This window comes from Camellia sinensis, chromosome 9 (genome assembly GCF_055761805.1).
Source record: "Camellia sinensis isolate YWXY chromosome 9, ASM5576180v1, whole genome shotgun sequence".
NCBI classification, from domain to species: Eukaryota; Viridiplantae; Streptophyta; class Magnoliopsida; order Ericales; family Theaceae; genus Camellia; species Camellia sinensis.
The window spans coordinates 115,571,908-115,597,429 of NC_138969.1; the positions used below are offsets into that span (position 1 = coordinate 115,571,908).

Below are 25,522 nucleotides of genomic sequence, written 5' to 3' on the forward strand. Positions count from 1 at the left end.
AAAGGGAGTAAATAAGATGTATGCCAAAGACCGGAGCAAACGGAGATGGTTAAGCGGTCCCGAACCGAGGCACACGGCCAACGGCTCCGAAAAACCAGAAACCGGACTCCAAACGGGCAAAATAGCCTACGACCACGAAACGTAGCCTACGGCCACAGAGAGAAGATCTACGAGACCTCTCCCTCCCTTCAGGAAGAGAAAATAGAGAAAATAGGGCCTAGTTCAAAAATCGAGGCAAAGCACAAAAGAGTTCGGAAGTCCTGAGGCAAGGCTCGCAGCTAAGACTCTGAAACTTCCGAACGAGCACAATATGCAACATCACCAAGCGCTCAATCGGTGACGTCTGAGTCTTAAGGTCGGTCAAAAATGGGGTGTCCATAGTTGCCCCTCTTTGGCAGAACTCAAAAGTCATAAGTGACGGGAGTGAATGTCAAAGCCGAGAGACGACCCATTTTTGACAAGGCCGAAGACTTAGACAAACACACAAATGTGCCCGCAGGCAGGGGCAAAATGCAACTGACAATGCAAAAATCCAAAGGTAGCTCAAGGTCATGCAAATGCTGCAAGCTGTAATGAAGCACATATTCACAATAGATGCAACAGTTTTAAGCAAGAGTGCAAAGCAACAACTATATTTCATGCAGCTAAGAATGCAGAGATTTATTCAATTCTCATCGCGTCTCACACGGAGAAGATATGATACCTGCGCGATTCGTCTGGTCGCACCAGCCTCAAACGAACCGTACATACAATATCGTGCCTGATGGTGCTGGGGATCTCTCGCTTCTTCTTGGTTGAACCACAGGTACTACTTTTCTCCCTGACTATGGTCGCAGCTTTCCCTATTCTCCAACAGGGTGACAGACTAGGTTGGATCGGTATCCAGAATTGAGGTGCATACAGATGTTGTCTCAATCTATGGGGCTGCCATACAGATTTCAAGCCGAGGATATACCCCTGGGTATTTAAACCAGACTTTAGTCTCGGAAATCCCGAACCTTTGTGTTCTAGGCATAAGCCATTCGAACTCTAGTTTCCACCGTCTCAGTTGGTCTCCTAAGAACTCACCGCGAACACAGGCAGGTGGCTATACCAAACCACCGGAAGTTGTTCGGGCATGACAAACACCAAAGGAATTGCACCTTTAGAGGATTTAAGGTCTCCTAGACCAGGGAGTGCACAAGACAGTGCGAAGAAATGCAAGTAAAATGCAAGTACGATGCGCAAAAACAGCGCGAATGATGATGCAGGATTTAAGGTCTCCTTAGACCAGAGGATTTAAGGTCTCCTGGACCAGGGAGTGCACAAGACAGTGCGATGCAGAGTGAATGCACAAAACAGTGCGATACAGATAAGGTGCGCAAGATAGTGCGAATGGTACAATGCACAAAATAGTGCGATACGCTAAGCAGCGCGATTGATTTGAAATGCACAAGACAGTGCGATGCAGGTGCGCAAAATAACGCGAATGATAAACTGCACAAAACAGTGCGATGCGCAAAATAGCGCGAATGATAAACTGCACAAAACAATGCGATGGAGGTGCGCAAAATAGCGCGAATGATAAACTGCACAAAACAGTGAGATTGAGGTGCGCAAAATAACGCGAATGATAAACTGCACAAAATAGTGCGATTGAGGTGCGCAAAATAGCGCGAATGTAAACTGCACAAAACAGTGCGATGCGCAAAATAGCGCGAATGATAAACTGCACAAAACAGTGCGATGGAGGTGCGCAAAATAGCGCGAATGATAAACTGCACAAAACAGTGCGATGCGCAAAATAGCGCGAATGGTGAACTGCACAAAACAGTGCGATGCGCAAAATAACGCGAATGGTACAATGCACAAAATAGTGCGATACGCTAAGCAGCGCGATTGATTTGAAATGCACAAGACAGTGCGATACGCTAAACAGCGCGAGTGAATTGAAATGCACAAGACAGTGCGATACGCTAAACAGCGCGAGTGATTTGAAATGTACAAGACAGTGCGATACGTTAAACAGCGCGAGTGATTTGAAATGCACAAGACAGTGCGATACACTAAACAGCGCGAGTGATTTGAAATGCACAAGACAGTGCGTTACGCTAAACAGCGCGATTGATTTGAAATGCACAAGACAGTGCGATACGCTAAACAGTGCGAGTGATTTGAGATGCACAAGACAGTGCGATACGCTAAACAGCGCGAGTGATTTGAAATGCACAAGACAGTGCGATACGCTAAACAGCGCGAGTGATTTGAAATGCACAAGACAGTGCGATACGCTAAACAGCGCGAGTAATTTGAAATGCACAAAACAGTGCGATAAAATGCATCTTCTATGCAAGTATGGGGGCATTTTCCATGCAAAAGATACAGGCATTTTCTATGCAAGTATGAAAGCGCATTTTATGCAATATTGAAAGCAAGCATATTCTATGCATGAATCATAACGATGCGTGGCACGCATGCAACAACAGTGTATATGAAAGTTCACATTCTATGTAGTAGAGGAGTATCAAATATGTACTCTGGTGCCTCTGATTTACCTCTTAGAGGACTTTGCAACACACTCAGCTCAAAAAGGGCACACCCTGTTCGTATTGGTGAGAGATAACATCTGCTGCTGCTGCTGCTTTAATTGCCATTCTGACTTGAAGCATGCTTAAGCTTGGAGTAGAGGCACACTCATTCTTCAGAGCACTGACAAGGCCTGAAGAGGTACATATGGAATGCAATCTCAGAATTTTCTGAAGGTGAAACACACTCAGATGCTCAAAATTTTCCCTATTTTCTTTTGCTTTGCAGTCCGGAACTTATATAGCTTCAGATAGGTCCTTGTTTTACCGTTCACACTTATCGGGGGTGGACCCTGCAGTTTTATGAAAGAACAAATCCTGTTTTGCACAAATGTGGAGAATGACACAGCACTCTGAGCACAAGATGATTTTTTTTGAAATTGATAAATGAGTTCTCGACCGAGTATTGAGCCTACAACTGAACACAGCGAAAAAAGACTCAATAATGGAAAACAAAAGATAAACAACCTAAACACATCGAGACACACTCGGACTGACTCAAAGCAAGAATCGAGACAAGACCAAAGACACAACACTCAGACGTGTTACAAAGACGAGAGACCCCTTGGTGCACGAGGAGCCAGTTTCTCCGGGTATTATTTCTCACCCTTTTCTTATTTGTGATTCTCACATCACTCGGCCCTCAGGCTCTGTTTTTCTGAAAAAAAGCCCTTTCCTCACTTTTTCTCTCATCGCACATCTCTCTATTCTTCGATCTCTCATTTTTCATCCCTCCCCTGGGTGGTTGATGGATAAACAGCAAATTGTGGGCTCATGCCCCTAGCATTCTCCTAGATTCTCTTTCTTCCGCTCACAGCTAGTGAATTCCTCCCACGGAAGGGTTGCGCTACAACTGGGGTGTGTAGCAAATCTGCGGCTAACATCAGTTGATGATGCTTTGCTGGGGAGTTTGGACGTGATAAGATCTGTCCAGACGATAGAGTGGAATATCTTGCCCCATTCTAGTTCGTGCTTCGCACTTGGCTTGATACCTCGTTGGTTGGAGGATATGAGAGCTTTTTGCCCTTTGTTGTGCCCTTTTCTGGCGAATACGGTGCCTTTTCCGACAAGTAAAGTGCCCTTTCCGGCAAGTATTTTGACAAATGGGAAAAGACAGAACACCTGACTCAACTGTGCCCCTAGTTCATCATTTTGACCATTTTTGTTTTTGCTTTCTACTAAAACAGTTTTGACCAGCATGAGAGTTAGATTAACGTGCTTGTTCAATTTTCTGATTTAAAATCATGCAAGTCAGGCCATGAGCACTGAAAGTTTTCCTTTTCTGGGTCCAAGAAATGGTCCAGTTTTGAAAAATGGAGTACTTTTCGAGAAGATTAGTCAACCTCAGTAAAAATTCTCAAAAACTATTTTTGCAAACGACCACTGCTCAACGAGCACGGAACCTACTCTTGAGATGCACAATCTCGGATCCATAGCAATGGAAAATTTCCCCTTGTCTGAAGGACGCTGCATGGCAACGGAAAGTTGCCCCTTGTTTGAACAGCACCGCGGCGTATTGAATGGCAACGGAAAGTTGCCCCTTGTTTGGATGGCACCGCAGTGCATTGTAGGCAGTCCTCAGAGTGGCGAACACAACCAAATTCTCAGATATAGAGAAAGCGAAGATGATCAAAACCATTACATGGACATAGTTGAGTTTGAAGTGTTTTACGGCTGGACTTCAGAATGAAGTTGCCTACGTATCCCAAAGATGGGAATCAAGCCTCACGTAGTTCGGGGTTAAGGTGCACTCGGGTATTTAACCTCTCCTTTTTATGCTCTAACTTTTGCCAAGGCGCCCGTTGCGGGTTTTCGACCTTGCGAGCTTCGTTCTTCTTTTTTTGTTTCAATTTTTGTATCTTTTTATTCTTTTTCATTCTTTTTCGATTTTCTTTTTTTTTTTTTGTTCTTTTCTTTGCATCTTTCTTTTTTGTTCTTTTGTTCTTTTCTCTTTTTTGTTCTTTTTCTTCTTTTCTTGCTCTAACTTTTGCCTGGGTCGCCCTTCCGTGTTTTCGGCCCAGCGAGCCTCTCAAGGGTAAAAGTGTAGCTTGGTCCATGCCAAATGGTTATAGGGTTTCGAAGCCATCCGTATCCAGGAGAGTGGCTGTTGATTTGCAAGAGGACTCATCTTCAGCTCTTCGAGCATGTCTGATATCTTTGCCCCTAGTTCGAGGGGTACTCATGTTCCAACTTTGCAAGCTTCTTCTGATCTTCTAACCTTTTTGATCTGACTTTCCTGGCCTCTTGTTCGAGGGCTGCTTCAAATCCGGCCACACAAGCCTCACATCGTAGTTGACCGTTGAACCTTCTGAATTCAAGTTCAAGGTTTGGAAGCAAAAGGGTTGAGTCTCGAGGCTGAGAGCGATCCTAGGCTGCACAATCTCAAGAGCGATTCCACACAGGTCTTCGTAGGACCGCGCAAAACATTTGGTTTTTGAAAGTTTTTAAGAAAATGACAAATCGCTTGCGCTAAAGATAGTGTGAAACCAGTCTGGATCAAGCCAGGGTCCTTCTCAGTACTCATGCTAACAAGCATGATTTCATTCATTAAGGGCTTAGCACGCCTCTCTTTCTCTCAAATGATCAAAGTTTTGCAAATCCCAAGGAATTCCTTCCTCTTCGTTTTCACCGCAGTGCTCAAAAAAGTTTTGAAAAACTTAGGTCGATACAATGATTTCAAGGCACAGAAAAGACAGAGTTCTTTAGTCAAATACTGCCGTCTCATTCAGAACTTCCGACATAACTGGCACAAGGCAGAAGCAAATGCGAGAGCGTGAAGATCACCGCTGTTTTATTCAAAAAAAATCTGTTGGCACAACTGGCTCCCTGGCAGAAACAGACTCAAAACAAAACGAAAAGACAAACACAAAACAAAACGGTGACGCCCAAGGTAACACCCCCCGGAATCACCCGACTTCTATACAACAGGACTGACTCGATACAACAAGACAGACCCAAAACAAAAGAGACTGACTCAAAACAAAAAGACAGACTCAAAACAAAACAACAAAACTGACCCAATACCCAAGTCAGAAAGCACAAAAACTGGTATTTGCACATTGCTCAGAACAGTGCGTGCCATTCCCACGTCTGGAGTTAATCGAGCGCCGCCCACAGGTGGTTCATCCCCCGATCACATGGTCATATTATCCCCTAAGTTCACCGATCCAGTGCCGATAGACTTTGCAAAGCTTGGCGCGGCAATGACCCCATTGTCAATCAGATCTTGCACTTCGTGGTGAAGACGAGAGCAATTGTCAGTACCATGACCGGTTTGTTGATGGAAGGCACAGTATTGGGTAGCATCATGCGTAGCCGGAAGAGGATTCGGGAGAGGCTGAGGCTCAAGGGGTTTGAGATGGCCTTGTCTTATAAGGATTTGGAAAGCTTTGGACAAAGGCATGTGGAGGGCATGGAAGACCCTTTGACCTCGGGGTTAGTACTTCAAAGTTTGTGGATTTTTGCTGGACGCACCAGCAAAGTGCTTGGCAGGTGCTGGCCTGGTTTGTTGATCTCTTCTGAGTGCAGGATTATAGCTGAAAGGAACGTTTCTGATACAACGACCCTTCTCCCGGCTTGCCTCTTGATTCAAACTGCCCCCAACTTGAGTGGCAAAAATATCATCCACAGTTTTTGCAACCATTGCAAGCACTTGCTGTTTGTTTAGTCCTTCGGCTTTCAAAGCCTCAACAGCCAACAGAAGATGTTCATGGGGACCAATGCCTGTCCCTACCTTATTCTTACTGCCTGCCTCCACTTTGCCAAGGGATTGGCATTCCTCAAATACAGCCCGTTCCAAGACTGGGGAGCCTTTTGACATAAACTCCCTGGTATGTGATGTGGTTGATGACGGAGCCGATGTCCCGGAGGCCAAATATGCCACAGTTCTCTGAAGATCTTCGATCATTCTCTTCAGCTCAGAAGTAGTGGGTTCACGGGTTTGAGATGATTGGGGTCCAGGTGCATCCATCATGCATAAGTCCATGCTTTCTGGAATGAACACCTCAGGTTTGGGTAGATGGGCTGGGGTGATGTATATGCTGGGGTCGAAGGTGGATGGTAGTGTATGGATGAGGTTGAGATAGGCAGGAGATGTTTGGTCATTGGGCTTTGAAGGTGGTGCTATCGTCCGGTTGTCGATGAGATTTTGGACCTCATGACGAAGGCGATAGCAACGGTCGGTGCCATGACCGCGCTGCTGATGGTACATACAGTACTTGGCGGGGTTATGTCTGGCTGGGAGTGGGTCGGGAAGAGGTTGAGGATCGAGGGGTGAGATGCCCTTTTTCCATCAGGAGTTTTAGTGCGCTAGTCAGGCTCGTATAGAGGGGAGTGAAAGTTCTGCCCTGAGCTTGGGCTGGGCTGGCTGGTTGTAGGCTTGGTTTGGCAAAAGGGTTGGCTGTGACGACTGTGTTGACTTCAGTGGGTTCGGGAATAGTTCTACTTCCAGCGTTGGTACTCCCTGAAATCACCCTCTTTGTCGGTTCCCTTGTTCTAGGAATGATCCCACTGTTGAACGCATTCTCGACCTGAACCCCCAGTTCATGTAGACTTTTGAAAGTGAATAGTGGAGCGATTATCAACTTTTGCAACATATCATGCTCGAGGTTTCGCACCATCATCTGCACTTGATCCCTCTCAGAAGGGCGACGATCTGTCATTTGTGCTGCCTTTGCTCTCCACCTCGCAACGAATTCCACAAAAGGCTCTGTTGGGTTCTGGCGGGTTACTTCAAGCTCTTGGATGGTCATTTCAACTTGGGTATTGTAAGAATACTGATCAACAAAGGCCTCAGCCAATTCTTCCCAGTTTTGCTTCACTGTATTCTCCAACTTAGCGTACCAAGTGGCTGCTACACCCGACAGGGTTCTCCCGCACAGAGAGAGTTTCTGTGGCTTAGTCAGACCCATCGGCTTTAGGACATCCAAGAAAAGTCGGATATGTACCATTGGATCTCCAGACCCGTCGAAACGGTCGATATATGGCATTTTGAATCTGTCTGGGAGCCGGATGGCAGCCTCGGTGTGCCCATCTTCAATGTCGGGAATGGAGTTAAGGCCCTGTGCCTTTTTGAATTGCTTCTCAAGGTTTGCAATTTTCATTGCAGTCAGATTGAACTCATCAACATGAAAGGGTTGAGTTCTCTCATTAGGCTGCACCAGGGGTCTGAGCACCTGAGCTTGAGTCAACCTTTCTCGAGGATTCGGATACTGCAAATCTTCAACTAGCAGAATTGGGTCAAAGTTCGGCTGGGGTCCCAAAGCTGGATGTGAGGCAGATGCCCCAGATGGGCGCTGCGTTTCAATACTGGTCTCAGCCTGCATGGCAGTTCCCTGATTTAGCGCTGCTATCACGGCCACAAATTCTTCCGAACCTTGTGCCATCACGGTCTGCTGAGTCTGAACAAAGGTGATGTGACTGGCGACTGGCGGATTAGATGAACCGATGAGCCCTGACCGGCTTTTCTTTACCTTGCCTCAGCAAAGGAACACTGATTTGCCCTTGAACTGAATTTCCGACCTGACAAAGTCTATCAACACGGATCCAATGTACTCGGGGGATATCGGAGCCTTCTGAAGCTATGGTTCCAAGACTACCTAGCAAAAGGGAAAACATGCAGCATCTCAGCCTGATTTCACCTGAACAGATATGAGCCTAGTTGAATGAGTGTGCTCTCTACTGAATTCTGCCCCCAAAATTCTACCTCAAATCTGATACCCTCGGGTAAAACTGATTCCCAGATACTGATACCCGCAGGCCTGATGCCCAAACTTGTAAACTGATTCATGCATTCCTATAGAGACGCACTCTAAAAGCACATAACAAGCAAGTGTGAGCCAAAACACCCCTATGTTGGGGTAGGGTTTCCCTGTCCTATTCTGTCAGGAGCTAGGGTTTCACTACGCACGCAGCGGTTTCAAACAACCTACAATCGGGTAAGCAGCCTGTCCTAGTTTGGAATGGTCACTATGGATTCCGAATATGCACTAGGTCGAATGGTCAAAAGGGTGCCCCGGTAAAACCGGGGTTTGTGTTCCCATACTGGCAGAGCCCACAACCGGTTAGCCTTATGGTCATGTCTTGACAAGACAAGCCTCCGGCAAACCGTTCAGGAATAGCAGATGGCAAACACGGTGTCCTAGGCGCACCAATGCAAATGCAATGCAAAGAAACACACAAGTGTAGTCAAAAACAGATATCATGAGTTCGAGTCAAGTCCTCTAAATCCCCAACAGAGTCGCCAGAAACTGTAGACGTCCCCGAACGCCCCGGGAGGATGAGTCCCATTCTGTTCATTTGGGGTTCACTACAGTTTGGACTCTCAAATTGTCACGGTTCTAAATCTGAACCAAAGAGTCCAAATCTAGCAAATCGTTTTGAGAAAACAGATTTTTGAAAGAAGTGCCAAACATGGACTGCTTTGCCAGATACAGAGTCGCCACCTAAATATTTTATTTTGGAAAAATTTAGGAAACCCTGACTCGTTTGCCTAAGGCCACGTGTCCGTCATCACCAAAGTTGCCTCGGCTCGGGAACTTGGGTACGATTGGGGAAGGTCACTTCGTGAGCACCCCCGCTTGCCCGATCAAAGATCGGCCTCTACTAACCATGATAGCTAGTTTTGAAAACATTGTGGGTTCTTATTCCGGTTATTAGCCTAGATTACTATGTGATGCGCACAGCATACAAGTATAGACTGGGTCGCCTGAATTGGAACAAAATATTTCATGTTTGTCTTTGAAAGATGGTTTGCTACTCGCAAGTAGGCTTTAAAATGCAGATTTTGCCACTCTCGGGTGGGCTTAGAAAAAATGGTTTTGCCACTATCTAGTGGGCTTAAAACAAACAGTTGATGATTTATTCCAATCCAAGTAACTCAACCTTCACCCACAGGCATTCAGGCAGTTATATCACATAAGCAAATAGCCTCATAGTAAGCATGCTATTCATGGCAGTCACTCACACGCATGCAAGGATGCTAAAGCATAAAACTTACCGAGTACTCCAAGCCAAAAAAAAAGAAGCTAATTAGAAATCCATGCATGATCCTAATTATACAGAAATGCCTAATGCAACACATGCAAAAATGCAACTATAGCAGGCTCGGCTATTCTAAACATGGCATGTGAAATGCTACAGCTAACAAGTATTCAACTTTGAAATTGAAATACAATGTAGTTAGTATGATGCGCCGAGCCCGGTGCATGCAAAACAGATGAATGAATGCAAACATGCTATCATACTGTATGCTAATTGAAACATGCCCTAATCTAACCATCATAAGCGTGTAAATAAAAGGGAGAAAGACGTGGGGTTGGAAGACATACAACACACACACGCACACTTATTACAGTTGTGCCCTCGCGCAAAGGGTCCGAATAAATAGTACAGTCCAAATAATACAGTCCAAATATATACAAATTCCTAATTAATTTACAAATTAACTAAGAAAGCTATAGACTGGCATGCAAACCAGGGACTGCCTTGACTCTGATGAATGATGCATGTCTGGGCTGCCTTGCACGGAAATCCACTGGGATGCCCCGATTAGCCTCTGTTTTGTAATTTTTCTTGGAAAGCGCGCCAAGCTCCGGAAGGTTGCTGATTCTTGATTTGCTACATCAAAGAGCAGGAAAGGGGCATAGCAATGTATTTTCACAAATGTATGCATGCCTCGATCCTCGTACCACCAATCACGCATCTCAATGCATGATGGCCGAGGAGTCGAAATGTGCAACTCAATATAGAATGAATGCACATGAAAACTCAACTAAAACCTAACTCCATCATGGATAATCCAGAGTGTCGGTGACTTGGAATTGAGACACGTTCCGTCACTCGGAGTACGAAACGTACCTCGTTTCCCGTGCCCGGGCTAACTCCTACCCCAAACACGATGCAATATGCATGATATGCATGAATGCAACTAATATACAACCTAGCATGCACAATGCTATGAAATGGCATACACGATGCACGAGGTAACATTGCATACACAATGCTCTAACATACAACCTAGCATACACAATGCTATGAAATGAAATGACATACACAATTCACAAATGGACTTACACTAACACAAGTGGACCTCAGCCACACTCACATAAGAGGCCATAAGATGAAAATGAGACACTCCAAATGCGTGCACGCATGCACGCAAACCGAGGACCGAACCTAAGGCACGAATGCCACTCTACCAAAGCATGGCAGGGCATGGAACATGGCATACAAGCATGCAAATTACAATACTAAAATATGCCCCAAAACAGTCCCGAATCATAAAAGCATGGCTCCCGATGCATGGAATGAAACCGAAATGCAAAACTAGGCCTATGCATTGGCCTATAGCTATACAAAACATGCATCATTTGAATATGGAATGTAAAGACAGAGTCAAGAAAGCCCAAAAATAAGCACATTTCAAGTTTTAAGCAAGGCCAAAAAGTAAACACAAATAGGGCAAAACTAGCATGCAAAAATGGCCCTAAATGTGAGATAAAGAAGCAACTCACAGCTGCTGACCCCAAACAGATTAGGGCCCTTCAACAATGTTGAAGAGGGGCCAAAAATAATGCACTTTACAGTTGATGGCTGGACCCAAAACAGTATGCAAGAATGCTCAAAATGCTATGCAAAATAAGGCCAAAAAGAGAGATATAACACAAAGTATATAAAGGATGACTCAAACAATGAAAGACCCTTAATGAAACATGAAGATGGGGTCAAAATAGGGCCATTTGTAGTTTGGACCACAGCCCAAAAACAGAAGCAAAAGAGGCTAACAAATCATGCAAAATTATGGCCAAAAGAGAGATATAAAGGCAAGTAGCAAATGGAAGCCACAAACAGTGATGAGACCTTCAACAATGTTGAAGAAGGGCTCAAAATAAGCAACTTAACAGTTTATGACATGCCTCAAAACAGTCTACACGTAGGCCAAAAATACTACACAAGGAATAGGCATACAAGAGGGATAATGAAGCAAGTGCAACAAGGAGACCTCAAACAGGTAAAGGCCCTTAATCAAACATGAAAAATGGCTCCAAATAAGCCTAGTTCCAGTTAGGGTCGGAGCCCAAAACAGCAAGAAAATATGACTTATAAAGGATACAAAAATAAGCTAAAAAGAGAGAAAATGGTGCTTACCCTTGAAGACCAAACTTTAGGCAACTCTTGGCTTGAGTTTGGTGACTCTTAGGCTCTGAAGAACAACCTCTAGCTGCTAGAATGGAGGATGGAATGGTGGGGCTATGGGTTGGTGAAGAAAAGGGTATAGGACTTGAGAGGTTGGAGGGTTGAAGTGTATAGAGGGAGAGAGATATAACAAGAGGCTTGGGGGATTTTTTGTAACCCTAAACCAGCAGCTCTAGCTAGAGCTGCTGATATATAAGCCAAAGAGGGGGAAAAAGGGGGGGGGAAATGGAGGGAAAAATGAGTCAAGTTTCCCTCCAAAAGTGCCAAACCCTCGGACATGGGTGAAGTGTAAAAAAAAATATATGGCTGGAATGCACTCACAGGGGCAAAAATGGCCGGCCAGTTTAAAAGGGGAAAAAAAGTCATCCACCAGGTAAGTGGCCGTCCGGCCAGAAAAGGTGGCCGGCCGGCCATGTCAAAGGGAAAAATTAGCCTGTCACCCCTTAGGATGAAGCCCCAGAAGTTAGCTTTCCAATGGCGCAAACCTTGCATTAAAATTCCTCTTGTAGAAAAAGTTATGCCCTTTTCCGTGAAGCCGTGCAGATTCGGTCCAACCGGACTTCAACCAACCACATATCCCCCCCCCCCGGACTTGGACTTAGGAGATTCTTGAGTGAAAAATGAAGCCCCGGAAGTAAGCTTTCCAATGGTGATGGCCTCATATCTTAATTCCTCTTGTGCAAAGAGTTACGCCCGTTTCGGTGAAGCCGCGCAGATTTTTCTCCTTCCCGGATTCATGCTGAACCACTTTTGACCAAAAAGAAGTTGGCTTTTCAGCAAAATTGCTGGCCTCCCACCCTCCTACAAGCTTTCTAACAGTGAAAATAAGGTCTCCACCAAAAATGAGCCCAAACCGATGCAAAATGAAGGTTCGGGGGCTGAAATGCGCAGCCCGAGGCCCCGAAAACTGACTGTTAGGCACCGGAAGTGGTGTTCGACCACGAAGTTGGTCTCTCGGACCACAGTGTCCCTCAAAAGGGAGTAAATAAGATGTATGCCAAAGACCGAAGCAAACAGAGATGGTTAAGCGGTCCCGAACCGAGGCACACGGCCAACGGCTCCGAAAAACCGAAAACCGGACTCCAAACGGGCAAAATAGCCTACGACCACGAAACGTAGCCTACGGCCACTGAGAGAAGATCTACGAGACCTCTCCCTCCCTTCGGGAAGAGAAAATAGAGAAAATAGGGCCTAGTTCGAAAACCGAGGCAAAGCACAAAAGAGTTCGGAAGTCCGGAGGCAAGGCTCGCAGCTAAGACTCTGAAACTTCCGAACGAGCACAATATGCAACATCACCAAGCGCTCAATCGGTGACGTCTGAGTCTTAAGGTCGGTCAAAAATGGGGTGTCTACAAATATGTTCTCAAGTATGTCTCCTTACTGAAATAATTATGCACATAAGCTTCAGGTTTCTCCTTATTAAGGTATATACAACTTATGGCATGTTTACAAGATATACCTATTAGGTTCCAATCCCTACACCCACATGTTCTTGCTCTCAAATCCATTACATGAGTTGTGTCATAACAATCCACCTTAAACTTCAAGTCACCTGCAATGCTAGCAAAGCAATTCCTAGCATCCTCTTTCTTTGACTCTAGTTTTTGCTGCACAGTTAGACAAATAGGGCCACCATATTTTTCCATTCTATTTTTCTTCACTTGTATTCTATTCATCAGTTTCCTCTTAATCCACTCCACCATTGAGATGATTGGCTTAACCCTTGCTGAAAAAATGTACTGATTGAATGACTCGGTCAAATTATTCACTTGAATATCACACTTGGATCTTGTGCTAAAGTAAGACCTAGCCCATGTTTCAGGATTTTCTTGCATTAACCACTTATTTGGCTTGTTTTCTGTGTCCAATTCCCTCAACTTCTTCATATGATAATTAAACTCCCTTTTTGTCCCAGCATATACAGCTTTCCACATCAATTCCTTTAACTCTTTGCCCTTGAACTTCTGTTTGAAGTTGGTGTAGAAGTGCCTCAAGCAAGACCTATGCTCAACATTAGGCAAAACTTGATTAAATGTGTGCACCAATCTTTTTTTTCTGTCTAAAATGAATGCCCACCCAATGTCAGTGCCATCTCCTATGTCCTCTATTAATTGGGTCAGAAACCATCTCCATGAATCCTTGCATTCGACCTCTACTGCAACAATGGCAATGAGAAACATGTTGTCATTCCCATCAAGGCCAATGGCTGCTAAAAGCTGGGTCGCATATATGCCCTTCAAAAAATAACCATCTAACCCAACAACAGGCCTACAACCTTGGAAAAAACCTGGCTTTTGTGCATCTAGTCTGACATACAACCTCTTAAAAATAGGTGTAAGTTGTCTATTAGGCCTCTCTACATGATCATTATCTTCTTCAACAATAGGTTTGTCCAATTTGATCACTAAACAACTGTTTGGATTATGATATTTCACTCTCTCACAATAGTCCCAAAGTCTAGCTTACTGCTTCCTCAGATCCCCTTCAATTGTTTCCTTTGCTTTCATTTTTGCTTTATACACTTGAATCTTACTTACATCAACCATTAGTTCTCTATGAATGTCCTTTTGCATGGCTGAGATATCTATATTAGGAGAATTCCTCAATCTTTCAAGGTATTTTTGTGATAAGTACCTTGAGTTAACTAGATGGTTATCATAAGCCCTACCACATGAATGCTTTGGTTGTAAGTTTTTGATCTGGATTGTGCTTTCGTTTTGCATTGGGGATGCATGAATTATAAAATCACACTTGCATTGGGGATGCATGAATTATAGAATCACACTCTTGTTTGCACACTGCAATAATCCTCTTATTTTCATTTTTACCACACTTCAAATCACATCCCTATTGCACTTGCCATTCCTTCAATGCATTCCTAAAAACTTGTGCATTCTTAAATCTCATTCCCACTTTTAGGTCAAGTCTCACCATATCCACATCCTCATTAAATTCTAGAAACCTATCAACCCTTTCCTCGTCATCTAATGATCCATGCAAAATATGCATCTCAAAATTCTGATCTGAATACCATTCATTAGAACCCCCATCATTTGGTTCATTTCCTAAATTTGATTCAAGCCCCAAGTTTGTCTTAACACCCACATTTGATTCTACCCCCACATTTTTATCAACATAAGCAAGTATATCTTCATCTTTACTCCCTTCTAACCCATCATCCATCCACTCTTGATCTGTGCTAGAACCACCATCAAAGTCATTCATTTCCTTATCACTCCCATCTTCTTCTTCTTTTTCCATTGTAGTCTCATTTCGCCATTCATCTTCTTCTATTTCGGGTCTATTTCCCATTCATCTTCTTCTATTTGTGCTTCTATTTGTGCAATTTGTATCCCTTTTATGACTTCCCTATTTGGACCTAAGACCTAAAGTGCCTCATGACTTTTCTCCACATAGAAGGAAACCACATTCAGACCCATATAATGGAACAACATATCAATTACATCCTTATCTGAATTCATCTCCCTAAGACCAATGTCCAGTATTTTTCCAAAAACTCTGTAATACAGTTGGCTAGTAGAGGAATAACCTAGACTCAAGTACAACTTCTGAAAGTCAAAAAGCCAACCCTATCTGGATCAAAGTACTGAAAGTAATGCACTTTCCCTCCCTTGTACACTATATTTGGAGGCTTAGTAAAGTAACCCCCATGATATAACTCAACGCTAAAATCTATTGCCATTACCTCACCTTAAATAATACAACACACAAAAGACAAAAATAATTCTTATCTATGGTTGAACATTACACCACACAAAAGAATAAAATAATACATAAACAAATCAATACCTAAACATTACAACACACAAAAGAATAAAATAATACATAAACAAATCAATACCTAAACATTACAACACACACACACACATACACACAAAAAAAAAAAAAAAAAAAAAAAAAAAAAAAAAAAAAACAACAACAACAACAATAACAACAACAAAAAATAAAAAAAAACCTAATCTTATTATTAGGCTTTAGGGTTAATAAACAAACATAAATCATCATGCCCATTTGACACAACAAACAATAGCCAAATACACAACAAACAGTTAGGAAACCACTACACAACAAGTAGTTAGGGACCATTGTCAACCCCACCTCCATGCACAAAAATCATAAAGACCCAAATAATTTATATCCTAGTCATGCATCAAAATCAACAAAACCACAAATCTCTAGCCATTTTTACATAAAAAATTTAAAAAAAAAAAAAAAAAACCCCAATTTATTATTCTAGATATACCTATCTTCATGTAGTTAAGTAAAAAAAATTGATGAAATAGTTATAACCCACAACTTTATCGACACATACAATACAAACTCTACCAAAAAACTAACAAAAAGACAACAATCTTAACAAAAAAACTAACAAAAAGTCAACAAAAATACATCGTAAACAAAACCTTACCAATAAATCTTTTTTCTTTTTTTTTATATTCGCAAACATCAAACATCAAACAAGTAATTTTCTAAACATCTTATACAATAAATTTTGAAAATCACAATCAAATCTTCAAATAGTCACACAACACATCAAAAATTCAATAAATTTAGAGTTCTTCGATCGTTACCTGGAGTAAATTTTCTAAAAGCAAATTCTTTGTACTCGCAATCGATTGTTACTGATTCGATCTGAAAATCTCTTCAAACTCTAACCTATGTGTATCTCTCTCTCTCTCTCTCTCTCTCTCTCTCTCTCTTTTTCAAAATCATAATCAAGCAATTGAAAGGACTATAGCATCTCTCTATCTCTTTTACTCTCAAAATCGTAATCAAGCAATTGAAGAGACGGTGGCATATAAACACTATAGATATCTGAGGGTATTCTATCTAGTCTTTTCAATAATTCCGTCACGTCCCGTCACTTTTGCACATCACTCTAGACCACAAGAGATTTACAAGTACATTTATAAACGCCATGGAAGTAATGTGTAAACGCACAAAATCACAGGAGGTAAAATGTAATTTTTTTTAGAGCACCAAGGTAAAATGTAATTATTCCTTCTTTTTTCTTTATCCTCTCACTTTTAAAGATGTGAATAGATCTTCAATTTATACACACAAAATAAAAAGAAAAAAAAAAGGTTAAAATTCTATTTCATTTATCTTTTTACTTTCTTTTTGTTCGTCCATAAATCAAAGAAACATAAAAGGGAACCCCAAAAAAAATAAATAAATAAATAATAAAAAATTAAAAATGGTTTTTTCATAATCTATGTCATTGAAGCTGAGTGACCTTATTTCTCACATATAATAAATTTTACAAGGGGCAGAAACAATCTGAAATGGGAAGATCCCCTAACCTTGTATTAAATATATATATAGACCAATGTTCACCCAATACAAAGAGTAATACTAGAGATACCAAATTTTCTACCAAATAAATGACCAAATGTCTCACATGGATATGGAATCCGCAATTTTGCAAACCCCACACCCATGTAGGACATTTAGTCATTTATTTGATAAAAAATTTAGAAAAATCACAGAATTACATCTACCCGAGAGAAAATAGTAAATATTAATTATCATTTACAACTATCAACTGCCTCTCACTAAAGGTTTACCAACAAACAAGCAGATATGGAAGAGAGAGAGAAAGAGAGAACAAACAAAAGAGTTTACACTATGAAAATATCTCCCCCTCCTCTCCATCTCCATTCAAGATAGCTTCCTCGTCATCTTCATCTCCCATAATATAATCATCCTTCATAAACAAACCCAGCCGTTCCAATGCATTACCAAAGTGACCCAACATAGTTGGACCCATCACAAAGTCAGGCCCTTCACTTCCACGGAGATGGTAAGATACCGAGCACCTGCTTAGCATCTCAAGATCTTTCAATATCTCAAGGTTATCATCAATCTCAACAGTTTTCTCCATCTGCATTGTGGAATAGATGCATCAAGGATTAATACCTTTTCCGATTCAGGCTCTCTCAAACAGATCTAAAATACCATGTGTTAAATAAATTTAAAGACGGAAAAAAAAAATAGACCTTTTGCAACGCTAATCGAGCAGCTTCTCTCTCTCGCTCCCGCTGCATTTTCAATTCAGCTTGTGCCCTCATTCGTGAAGCTGCTTCGTCAGCTCTGATTTGGGCCTCTATTCTAGCTTTCTCTGCAAACAACAAACATAACATGAACTTAAAATACTGTACAGACAGATAGAGACACAAACACAGGAGAAGGGGAAATGGGTGGGGAGGTGTATCTGCACTTGACATTTTCCTCTTCCCTGTGAAACATAACCACCAACCTATGTTACTTGGACTTCTAAATACACCAAGTACCCAACAGCTGAGTTACGGTATGGTAGTGTCCATAATGCTTTGTTGGATATGCACCTACCAAAGTATGCGTAAGTAGTCGAGTTTACTATACAAGCACAAGAAACTTATTTTACACATTAAATGCTCTAATTTTTGTAAAGACCATCTTAACCTAAATTTAGTTACTAGGACTTGAGAATTAGATGAACCCAACACTTGAAAGATAGCCTACAAAAAAGGGAAATTAAACGGGTTTTCTTTCATTACATTATTTACTTCTTTTTTATTTTTTTTATTTTAAGATTTGTTTTAAAAGGGTAGAGGGGAGGGCGCACAACATGCCAAAGACAGGTGTGGTAGTTGCATACAACCACTAGGCAAGCCACCAGTCATCTTAACTGAAAAATGAAAGTAGAAATAAGAAATGTACCGTTCAAGAACATTATTTGAAATGAACATTAACATTAAATTTAAGTTTTCCCATGAAACCCCAGTCTGTTAAGTTTACTATGAAGGTCCTGGAATTTGGCAAGTTCAATGGTCCAATCGTTCTCACCAGAGTGAATTGATAACACAGAAATTTTTACCTACAGAATTTAAAGAAACTATAGCAAGCAGCAAGAGCCATCCATCATAAATTCACACCAAACCCTATCCACAGAGAAAATTGGCAAATACTAGTGCATCTAGCCATGCCTCTGATTCAGAATTTCAAATGTATGATTTGGAGGTTTGACTACAGCCCTCGGGAGAACTTTTGAAATTTGAAAATTAATGAAATGAAGGGTTTTCTTTTCACATCAATTGAAAACTCAGCTGAGCAACAAAAATGCCAAAATGAGTATTAGCAAACAGAAAGCATGTAAAACATAATGCAAGCAAAAACAGAAACCGCCAATGCGCAGTTGAACACCCATATGAGTTGATGAAGTGGAAATGCTCGACACCAATTCCCTGGCTACACAAATATCATTTACTCTCATCACTCTCTCTAAGACAACACCAAGGCGAATTTTGTGTTTCTTAAAATATTAGGAATTACTAAAGAATGCATATATTGTTCTCACACACAGAATTATTTGTTCATACATGCACAGGCGCACACACATTCAGTAACTAACTATTCACCATCTGAAGTAGAAAAAACTATATTGTTGAATATCATATTTGTTTTAGTTTTGTTATTATTATATATTCTACCTCAAACGAGGAAGTTGAACCTAGACCATAGAGGTAGTAAGGTTTTTCCCCTTCAAACATACTAGTCAAGACCACATGGATTGGTGGTTGCAACTTGTTTTTCCTTGGTTTTATTCATTTTCTGAAAGAAGAACATTGCTTGTCAGAAACTTCAACTACTTCATTTCCCTAAAGAATTACAGGAATAAAATAAACCTTCATGTTGTATTCACCAAAGAATTGTTAAAGAAGTTTAATTATAACGTACAGATAATAAAAAAAACTTATTCATTTCCTCAAGAATAATAACCTACAATTTTGGGAAAAATGACAAGTCATCCTGTTTCATAAGATATTAATTGTCAACACAACCGATAATCTGGCCAAGTACTAATTATACATGGCTCAAATTAATCTAACTTCAATGCATTACTAATACAATTAACATAGAAAAATTCTATTTTTTTTCATGTGATGCCCTCTGTTGAAATCCACAAATTTGACGTTAACTTATACCTACATTGTTGCACAGCCCTACTTTAATTTTCATTTAGCACATTGCACAAGCAGCAATACCTTAGGTTACTTTCTAACAGTTAATTTTCTGATCATCTCAAAAATATGACAAATAAAAGCAAAGAAACTAATGTATATAAGTCTTTAGCATTCAACAAAGGAAAGGATCCAACAGTTACAATTTTGAAGTAAATCATGATATTTTCTTTGTCATCAATTTCTCCGTTTTGTTTATCATAATGTACCAAAATGTTCTAGCTTCATTCCAAATAATTTATTTTCATTTTATCAGTTCAGTTCAGTCCAGCCTGAAATAAATAGAATTTTACAGACTATTGCACTTTCTTTAAATTTCTTTGAGAACGAATTTGCACAAGATAATACAACATAACCCAAATTTCAAAAATGCAACAGGCACAAGTCAAAACTCATTGAAATTTAAGGACAGCTTAACAACACAGGCAAAGTTATAGCAGGGAATGCATATAATCTTGTACTTAGACAAGTAATCACCTTCATTCTGCTGCCTTTCCAGTCTCTCCTTCTCCAGCTGCATTTTCACAGGATCAGCTTTATCACCCTGAAAAATGGCAGCCTTCATAAATAAACATCTCACACTCAACCACTCTAAAACTTCTAATTTGCACTACAAGAAGAAAAAAGTTTTCCATGCCAAAATTATTCAGAAAATCAAAAGGCATTACATGATCTAGGAGTGTCTTCTGTTTTGCTTTCAAAATCGTGTCTGCAAAGCGCCTCTTTAGCATTGCAGCACGGAGAGCCTTCTTTGGTGATAGTTGGATGTCGATAAGCGGAGTCCAACCTAAACCAAATGAACAAATGACAAAAATGAAAGGCTTTTCAGAAATGAGAATATGAATACCTAAGCTGACAACAATAATACAGATTTTCTGGTAGACAAACAAACCTTCCCCAGAACCACCAGTTGTAGCTAGAATTGATAGTTGTGGACTAGAACCAATACGTTCATCTAAAACGCTTACAGCCCCTTCAGATCATTTCCAAAAGCATGTCGATATTCAGATGATCAATTAACAACTGACAAATATGACACAATACAAAGCAGAAAACAAACCATCAGAGTCCAGATCTGATTTGCTCATCTGGGATGCCGACTTTGCCTCACAGTCCTGAATTTATATACAAAGATTTTAACTAAATTTTGCACAGTAGACAAATGATAACAATAGAAATTCATGACAAAAACAAGAACATTGTTATGTACCCTTTTGGAAGCATCATGATGGTTTTGTTCTAGTGATATTTCTGAAGACAAATCTGAACCAAAACACAATTTGAATGAGTCGGTTGACAACTAGAAACTTGACTAGAGAAGTAGCATTAGAAAAAATCAACTAACCACTTGAAGATGCACGAGCATAATCACTTTGAAGGCTGCATTGGCGTCTCATACTACCACATGAACCACATTTGGAGGTCTCTAAGTCCAACGGCAGATTAACATTGGCAGAGCCAGAAGCTCTTTTATTACCACTATCAGTGCCTATAAGACACATTGCAAATTAGCTCCCATAAAGAGCCATAAAGAAGAAACTCATTACTGCCATTTCATACCTTTGTGGATAATCTTCCCTATTGACTGTTGCTTGCCATTTTGTGTCTTTTTTGCAGGCTCAGCCTGTGTAAAAAATACACGCACATCAAACATATAGCACAGAAGAACCCAAACTCCAGTTAAGAAAATATTAAAAATAAAAAAAATAAGGTGACAACAAGAGATATATGCAAAATCAGATACGATTATAAGCATGACAAGCTTGCTACCAGTGGAAGACTGGACTAAATAATGATCAAATGTAAGCTCATGTGAGCATAACAAGGGCATCTGATCTTTATTCAAACAAAAATTACTTACTTTTGCAGCTTTACCACCCAATGAGCTTTGTATAATTCTTTTCAACTCCCATAAAGTTTCTTCGTCAAAGGCATCTATGTCCACCTCAATCCTTCCTTCTCTTTGGCAGTTGAACCCAAATTTTTTAAGTAAACCCTGCAAGTGTGGAGGCATCTTTGCCCTTGATACTTCGAAAAGTTGTTTTCTCAACTTCTGCCTTTCCTCAGCAGACAACAGGCTTTTGGGCAACAAACTAACAGGCATGGGGGATGTTTTATGGCCACTCTGCCCTGTATTATGCATATTCTTTGCACTTCCATTTGAAGTATGCCCCTGCTCCACATTTATGGGCCCATGATTCCACTTTGCCTCCAAACTATTCCATCTTGTATTAAAAATATTATTCAGTTTCTTAGCCATGAGATGAACTTCGTTAGCAGGAGGATTATACACCATGGCATTAGAAAAGGTCAGCCTGACATCCGCTGCAAACTCTTCAACGCTGCAGTACCTATTGTTTGTCAATTTGGATTTTATTGTCCCCAAATCCATGGGTTCAGAGATTACAGAGAAATAATCAGGAATGTTAAGCTTCACAGGATCAACTGGATGATTGAAAACCCACCCAGAGGGATGAGTCATCAACTGTTTCAGAATGCTAGAACACTGCTGTGTCACACTACGATCCATTTTCCGTCTCTTCTCCTTTTGACCATCCCCCACCCCTTGTAGCCCACGCTTGAGAGAACCCATTGCAGCTGATTTGATCTTTAAGTTATCAGCAGCATACAATTTCCTGTCACCAGAAGAAGAAATCACTAACTTGTGTGATTTATTCATCTCAGACTTCTTATCATTCAGAGGAATGCTCTGATGACATTCATCATTCATGAACACCTGCTGGCCAAATTCACATGATTCTATCCCAGGATTAGCTTCAATGCGTTTGGAGGTAATTTTGATCTTCAATTTCTTCTTTACAATATTTTCACTAGCAATCATATTTGGGAACTGCAAAGACTGAAGAGGGGCACTGGTCAGATTTTCAGATTGATTCTCAGACACCATAACTCGACCTGCTAGATAACACTGCACCAGGCAAAACAATAACTATTTAGCGTCTTGCTCTGAAAGAAACCAGCATACATCATTATTGAAAGAAAGAAATGCAACAATCACTGCAAAAAAATATCACAACAATTAGCATCAAAGCAACCATTATTACTGCAGGATCAAACAGATGAATTCATTTTTTATGTCTTCATAATTACTTTCAACATGTAACCATTCTCTCTCTCTCTCTCTCTCTCTCTCTCTCTCCATTGAGAAGAGGGACAAAGACATGTAACAAACAATTTACTAAAATGCTCCCAATGAAAATTCAATAATATGGGTGTTTGGGAAGTTACTATTTTAGTAGACTATTTTAGTTTTTAACTATTTTAATAGGCTACAATTTTTGTGTTTAGGAAGACAGTTGGATTTTTTTGTAGGTAGATATGATGTTTGTGAGAGAAAAAATGAAATGATTATGGGTTTGATGTAATATTTTGTCTTATTAACTATTTTAGCCTATTTTGTCATTTTGTGAATTTTAGCCTAAAAAATTAAAATTAAAAAAAAAAAAAAAAAAAAAAAAAAGCCTTTGCCAAACACCCCCAATTAAATCTGGAAACAGGTCACATCCAAACCAATACTCTGTTTACTTGCGGATAATTATTCAGTCCCAGAGTGTGTGGCAATGCCTACGTGGTGGTGCTTCAAACCAATCATGTAGTGAAAAAATTTATGACTCACTTTTGTTAATAGTTGAGAGAAAGAATAACCCACTTCCAAAAAGTGTATGAACAAAATAAAAAATTGATTGACTCAAAACTTTGGGCCCTATATCCAAAAGTGTATTGACCCAACCTAAAATTATGGGTTCCATTGTTTTCTAAACCAATCATAACTTGTGTCTTTGATAGTGTATGAACAAAATCAAACTCCCCATTTAGTGTGTGTGTTTTGTTAGTGTGTGTTGCGGTTCATTTGCCAACATAGGCAATGTCACATGATAATCTGGAGTCTTTAATAATTTTCAGCCACTTCTAGGGTCTAAGCCGTAGTAAATACTTGGGAGTGAATAGTGAACAATTACTGAAGTACAAAGAACAGCTCTAATGTATATATTGCCAATATAAACTCTAGAAAAGCGGCAAATCAACAGTAATTCTTTAAACACGACAAGGAATAATATGGATTACAATAAAAATTGTTTTCATAAAATCACTATCAACACAGTCCAAACCATCAAGGTCTCACACACACACACACACACACACACACACACACACATGAACCGAGAGAGGAAATAAGAGAGAACTTGAGAAGAATAAGAAGCAAGCAAATTAAAGATTAATACAAACAAAACTCTTAGTTCAATTCAAAACAACAATCAAAGGCGTATCCACACGCAACAGTGCAATAAATTGCGACTCAATCAGGGCATCAATCGAATACAAAAATCTCAAAACCGTCACAGAGACTTAGAATTGAAAACTCATGCAAATGGTAAGCTCAGAACTTATAATAAAATCAATATGTGAATTTTACAAAAAGAAACCCAAAAAAAAAACTAGGGTTTTGTGTTTGAAGAACTTACCGAAGCCAAATCAGAACAGCAAAAAGCTTGATAAACCCTAGAAAGAAGACGACAGGGGCATAATAGCCCCGTCTTCGTTCGTCGCAGGCTCAGAGAGGGTTTAGGAAACGCAGAGAGAGAGAGAGACTGTAGAGCGAGAGTGAGAGAGATAGAGTTAGGGTTTTTTTTTTTCTTTTTTTTTTTATATGTGACGTGTTGTTGTCGTTTTATTGTGTAGCCGACTTAGCCATCGAAAATACCTATATGCCCCCAGATACCCAATTGCGACAATTCCGAGGAAAAGTTGCTCACGTCATTTGCTTGTATTCCACGGTAAATTTTTCAATTACTGGTTTACCCTTTTATGAAAACTAAACTTGTAAAAATACTTTTTAAAAAAATTTATTTTTTTGTATTTTTTTTTTAATAAATTTTTTAAAATATTTTAAGCAGTAATTTTTTTAATTTTTAAACATACATAATATAAATAAATTTAAAAAATATAATATTTATGAAAAAAATATTTAAAAAATTCACTAAATATCAAAAATACAAGAAAAATATGAATATTTAGTACATTTTACATATTTTTGTATATTTATTAGTTTTTAAAAATATTTTTTTATAAATATTTTACAATTTAGATACATTTAAATAAGGTAAATCTAAAAAAGTAAAAAAATCGCTTAAAATTTTAAAAAATATTCACCAAAAAAAATAAAAAACTCAATTTCTAAAAAATTGAATTCAAAAAACTAAAACCAAACACACTGAAAGTTACTCGCGAATCAGATTGCGTTGATTATCTCACAATTATCATTCATCCGAATTTAGTTGAATTAAAAAAAATATTTAATTCACATCTGTCCATTTAGTTAACGAGAACTGAGCAGACTGTGCGGATTGATAAGTAAATAAGAATTGATTAGAACTTTACTATTTTAAATGTTTTTTTGAACGTTTTTTTACTAGTTCTTTATTATTTTGAGCCTTATTTGCATTCAAAAAAATTTATTCTTTATTTTTTATAATAAAAATAAAGGTGAAGTACCAATAAATATTAATCGTTAATCTTATGAATTATTTAGCCTTTTCTTTTTTCTTATAAATCTAGTGGCCTCATTTTAATAAAATTACACAAAAGGGTAACATTACACCTGCATATATAATTTTTTTGAGAGAAATGTAGGATTTCCAGTAGGGTGAAATTACACAATTGGTCCAAGCTCACTGTAGATTTCTATGTTTTTCCTTCATTAACAAACAAATCCCACAC

The 25,522-nt window shown here is 39.8% G+C and overlaps 2 protein-coding genes across 3 annotated transcripts; both read right to left on the bottom strand.

The window, feature by feature from the left end:
• Window positions 1-13,108: 13,108 nt before the first annotated feature.
• Window positions 13,109-15,020, bottom strand: LOC145799692 (uncharacterized). The gene is made up of 3 exons (XM_082889311.1): window positions 14,620-15,020; window positions 14,226-14,423; window positions 13,109-14,171 (listed from the first exon to the last, which is right to left on the bottom strand). The coding sequence occupies exons 1-3, from the start codon at window positions 15,018-15,020 to the stop codon at window positions 13,109-13,111; spliced, it is 1,662 nt and encodes a 553-aa protein (XP_082745437.1).
• A 2,038-nt stretch (window positions 15,021-17,058) lies between these two features.
• LOC114316354 (transcription factor GTE12) lies at window positions 17,059-24,971 on the bottom strand. Of its 2 annotated transcripts, none has more exons than XM_028263015.2 (11): window positions 24,268-24,971; window positions 21,645-22,712; window positions 21,344-21,407; window positions 21,129-21,272; window positions 20,994-21,046; window positions 20,844-20,898; window positions 20,676-20,756; window positions 20,452-20,570; window positions 20,261-20,327; window positions 17,780-17,901; window positions 17,059-17,664 (listed from the first exon to the last, which is right to left on the bottom strand). In XM_028263015.2, exons 2-11 carry the CDS (start codon window positions 22,689-22,691, stop codon window positions 17,407-17,409), a joined length of 2,010 nt encoding a protein of 669 aa, XP_028118816.2. In that variant the 5' UTR covers window positions 22,692-22,712; window positions 24,268-24,971; the 3' UTR covers window positions 17,059-17,406. The 2 variants fall into 2 exon arrangements, with proteins under 2 accessions (XP_028118816.2, XP_082743593.1); XM_082887467.1 differs by having other exon boundaries at window positions 21,645-22,801; window positions 24,268-24,423.
• Window positions 24,972-25,522: the final 551 nt, after the last annotated feature.

Coding starts and splice junctions, on each gene's coding strand:
- LOC145799692 (XM_082889311.1), bottom strand. CDS start 15,020: ATGGAAAAAGAAGAAGAAGATGGGAGTGATAAGGAAATGAATGACTTT. Junction 14,424..14,619: donor AGGAATGCATTGAAGGAATG/GCAAGTGCAATA, acceptor TTCATGTGGTAG/GGCTTATGATAACCATCTAG. Junction 14,172..14,225: donor GAAGGGGATCTGAGGAAGCA/GTAAGCTAGACT, acceptor TAATCCAAACAG/TTGTTTAGTGATCAAATTGG.
- LOC114316354 (XM_028263015.2), bottom strand. CDS start 22,691: ATGGTGTCTGAGAATCAATCTGAAAATCTGACCAGTGCCCCTCTTCAG. Junction 20,571..20,675: donor AACTGGTGGTTCTGGGGAAG/GTTTGTTTGTCT, acceptor CATTTGGTTTAG/GTTGGACTCCGCTTATCGAC. Junction 17,902..20,260: donor GGAAAGGCAGCAGAATGAAG/GTGATTACTTGT, acceptor TGTTGTTTGCAG/AGAAAGCTAGAATAGAGGCC.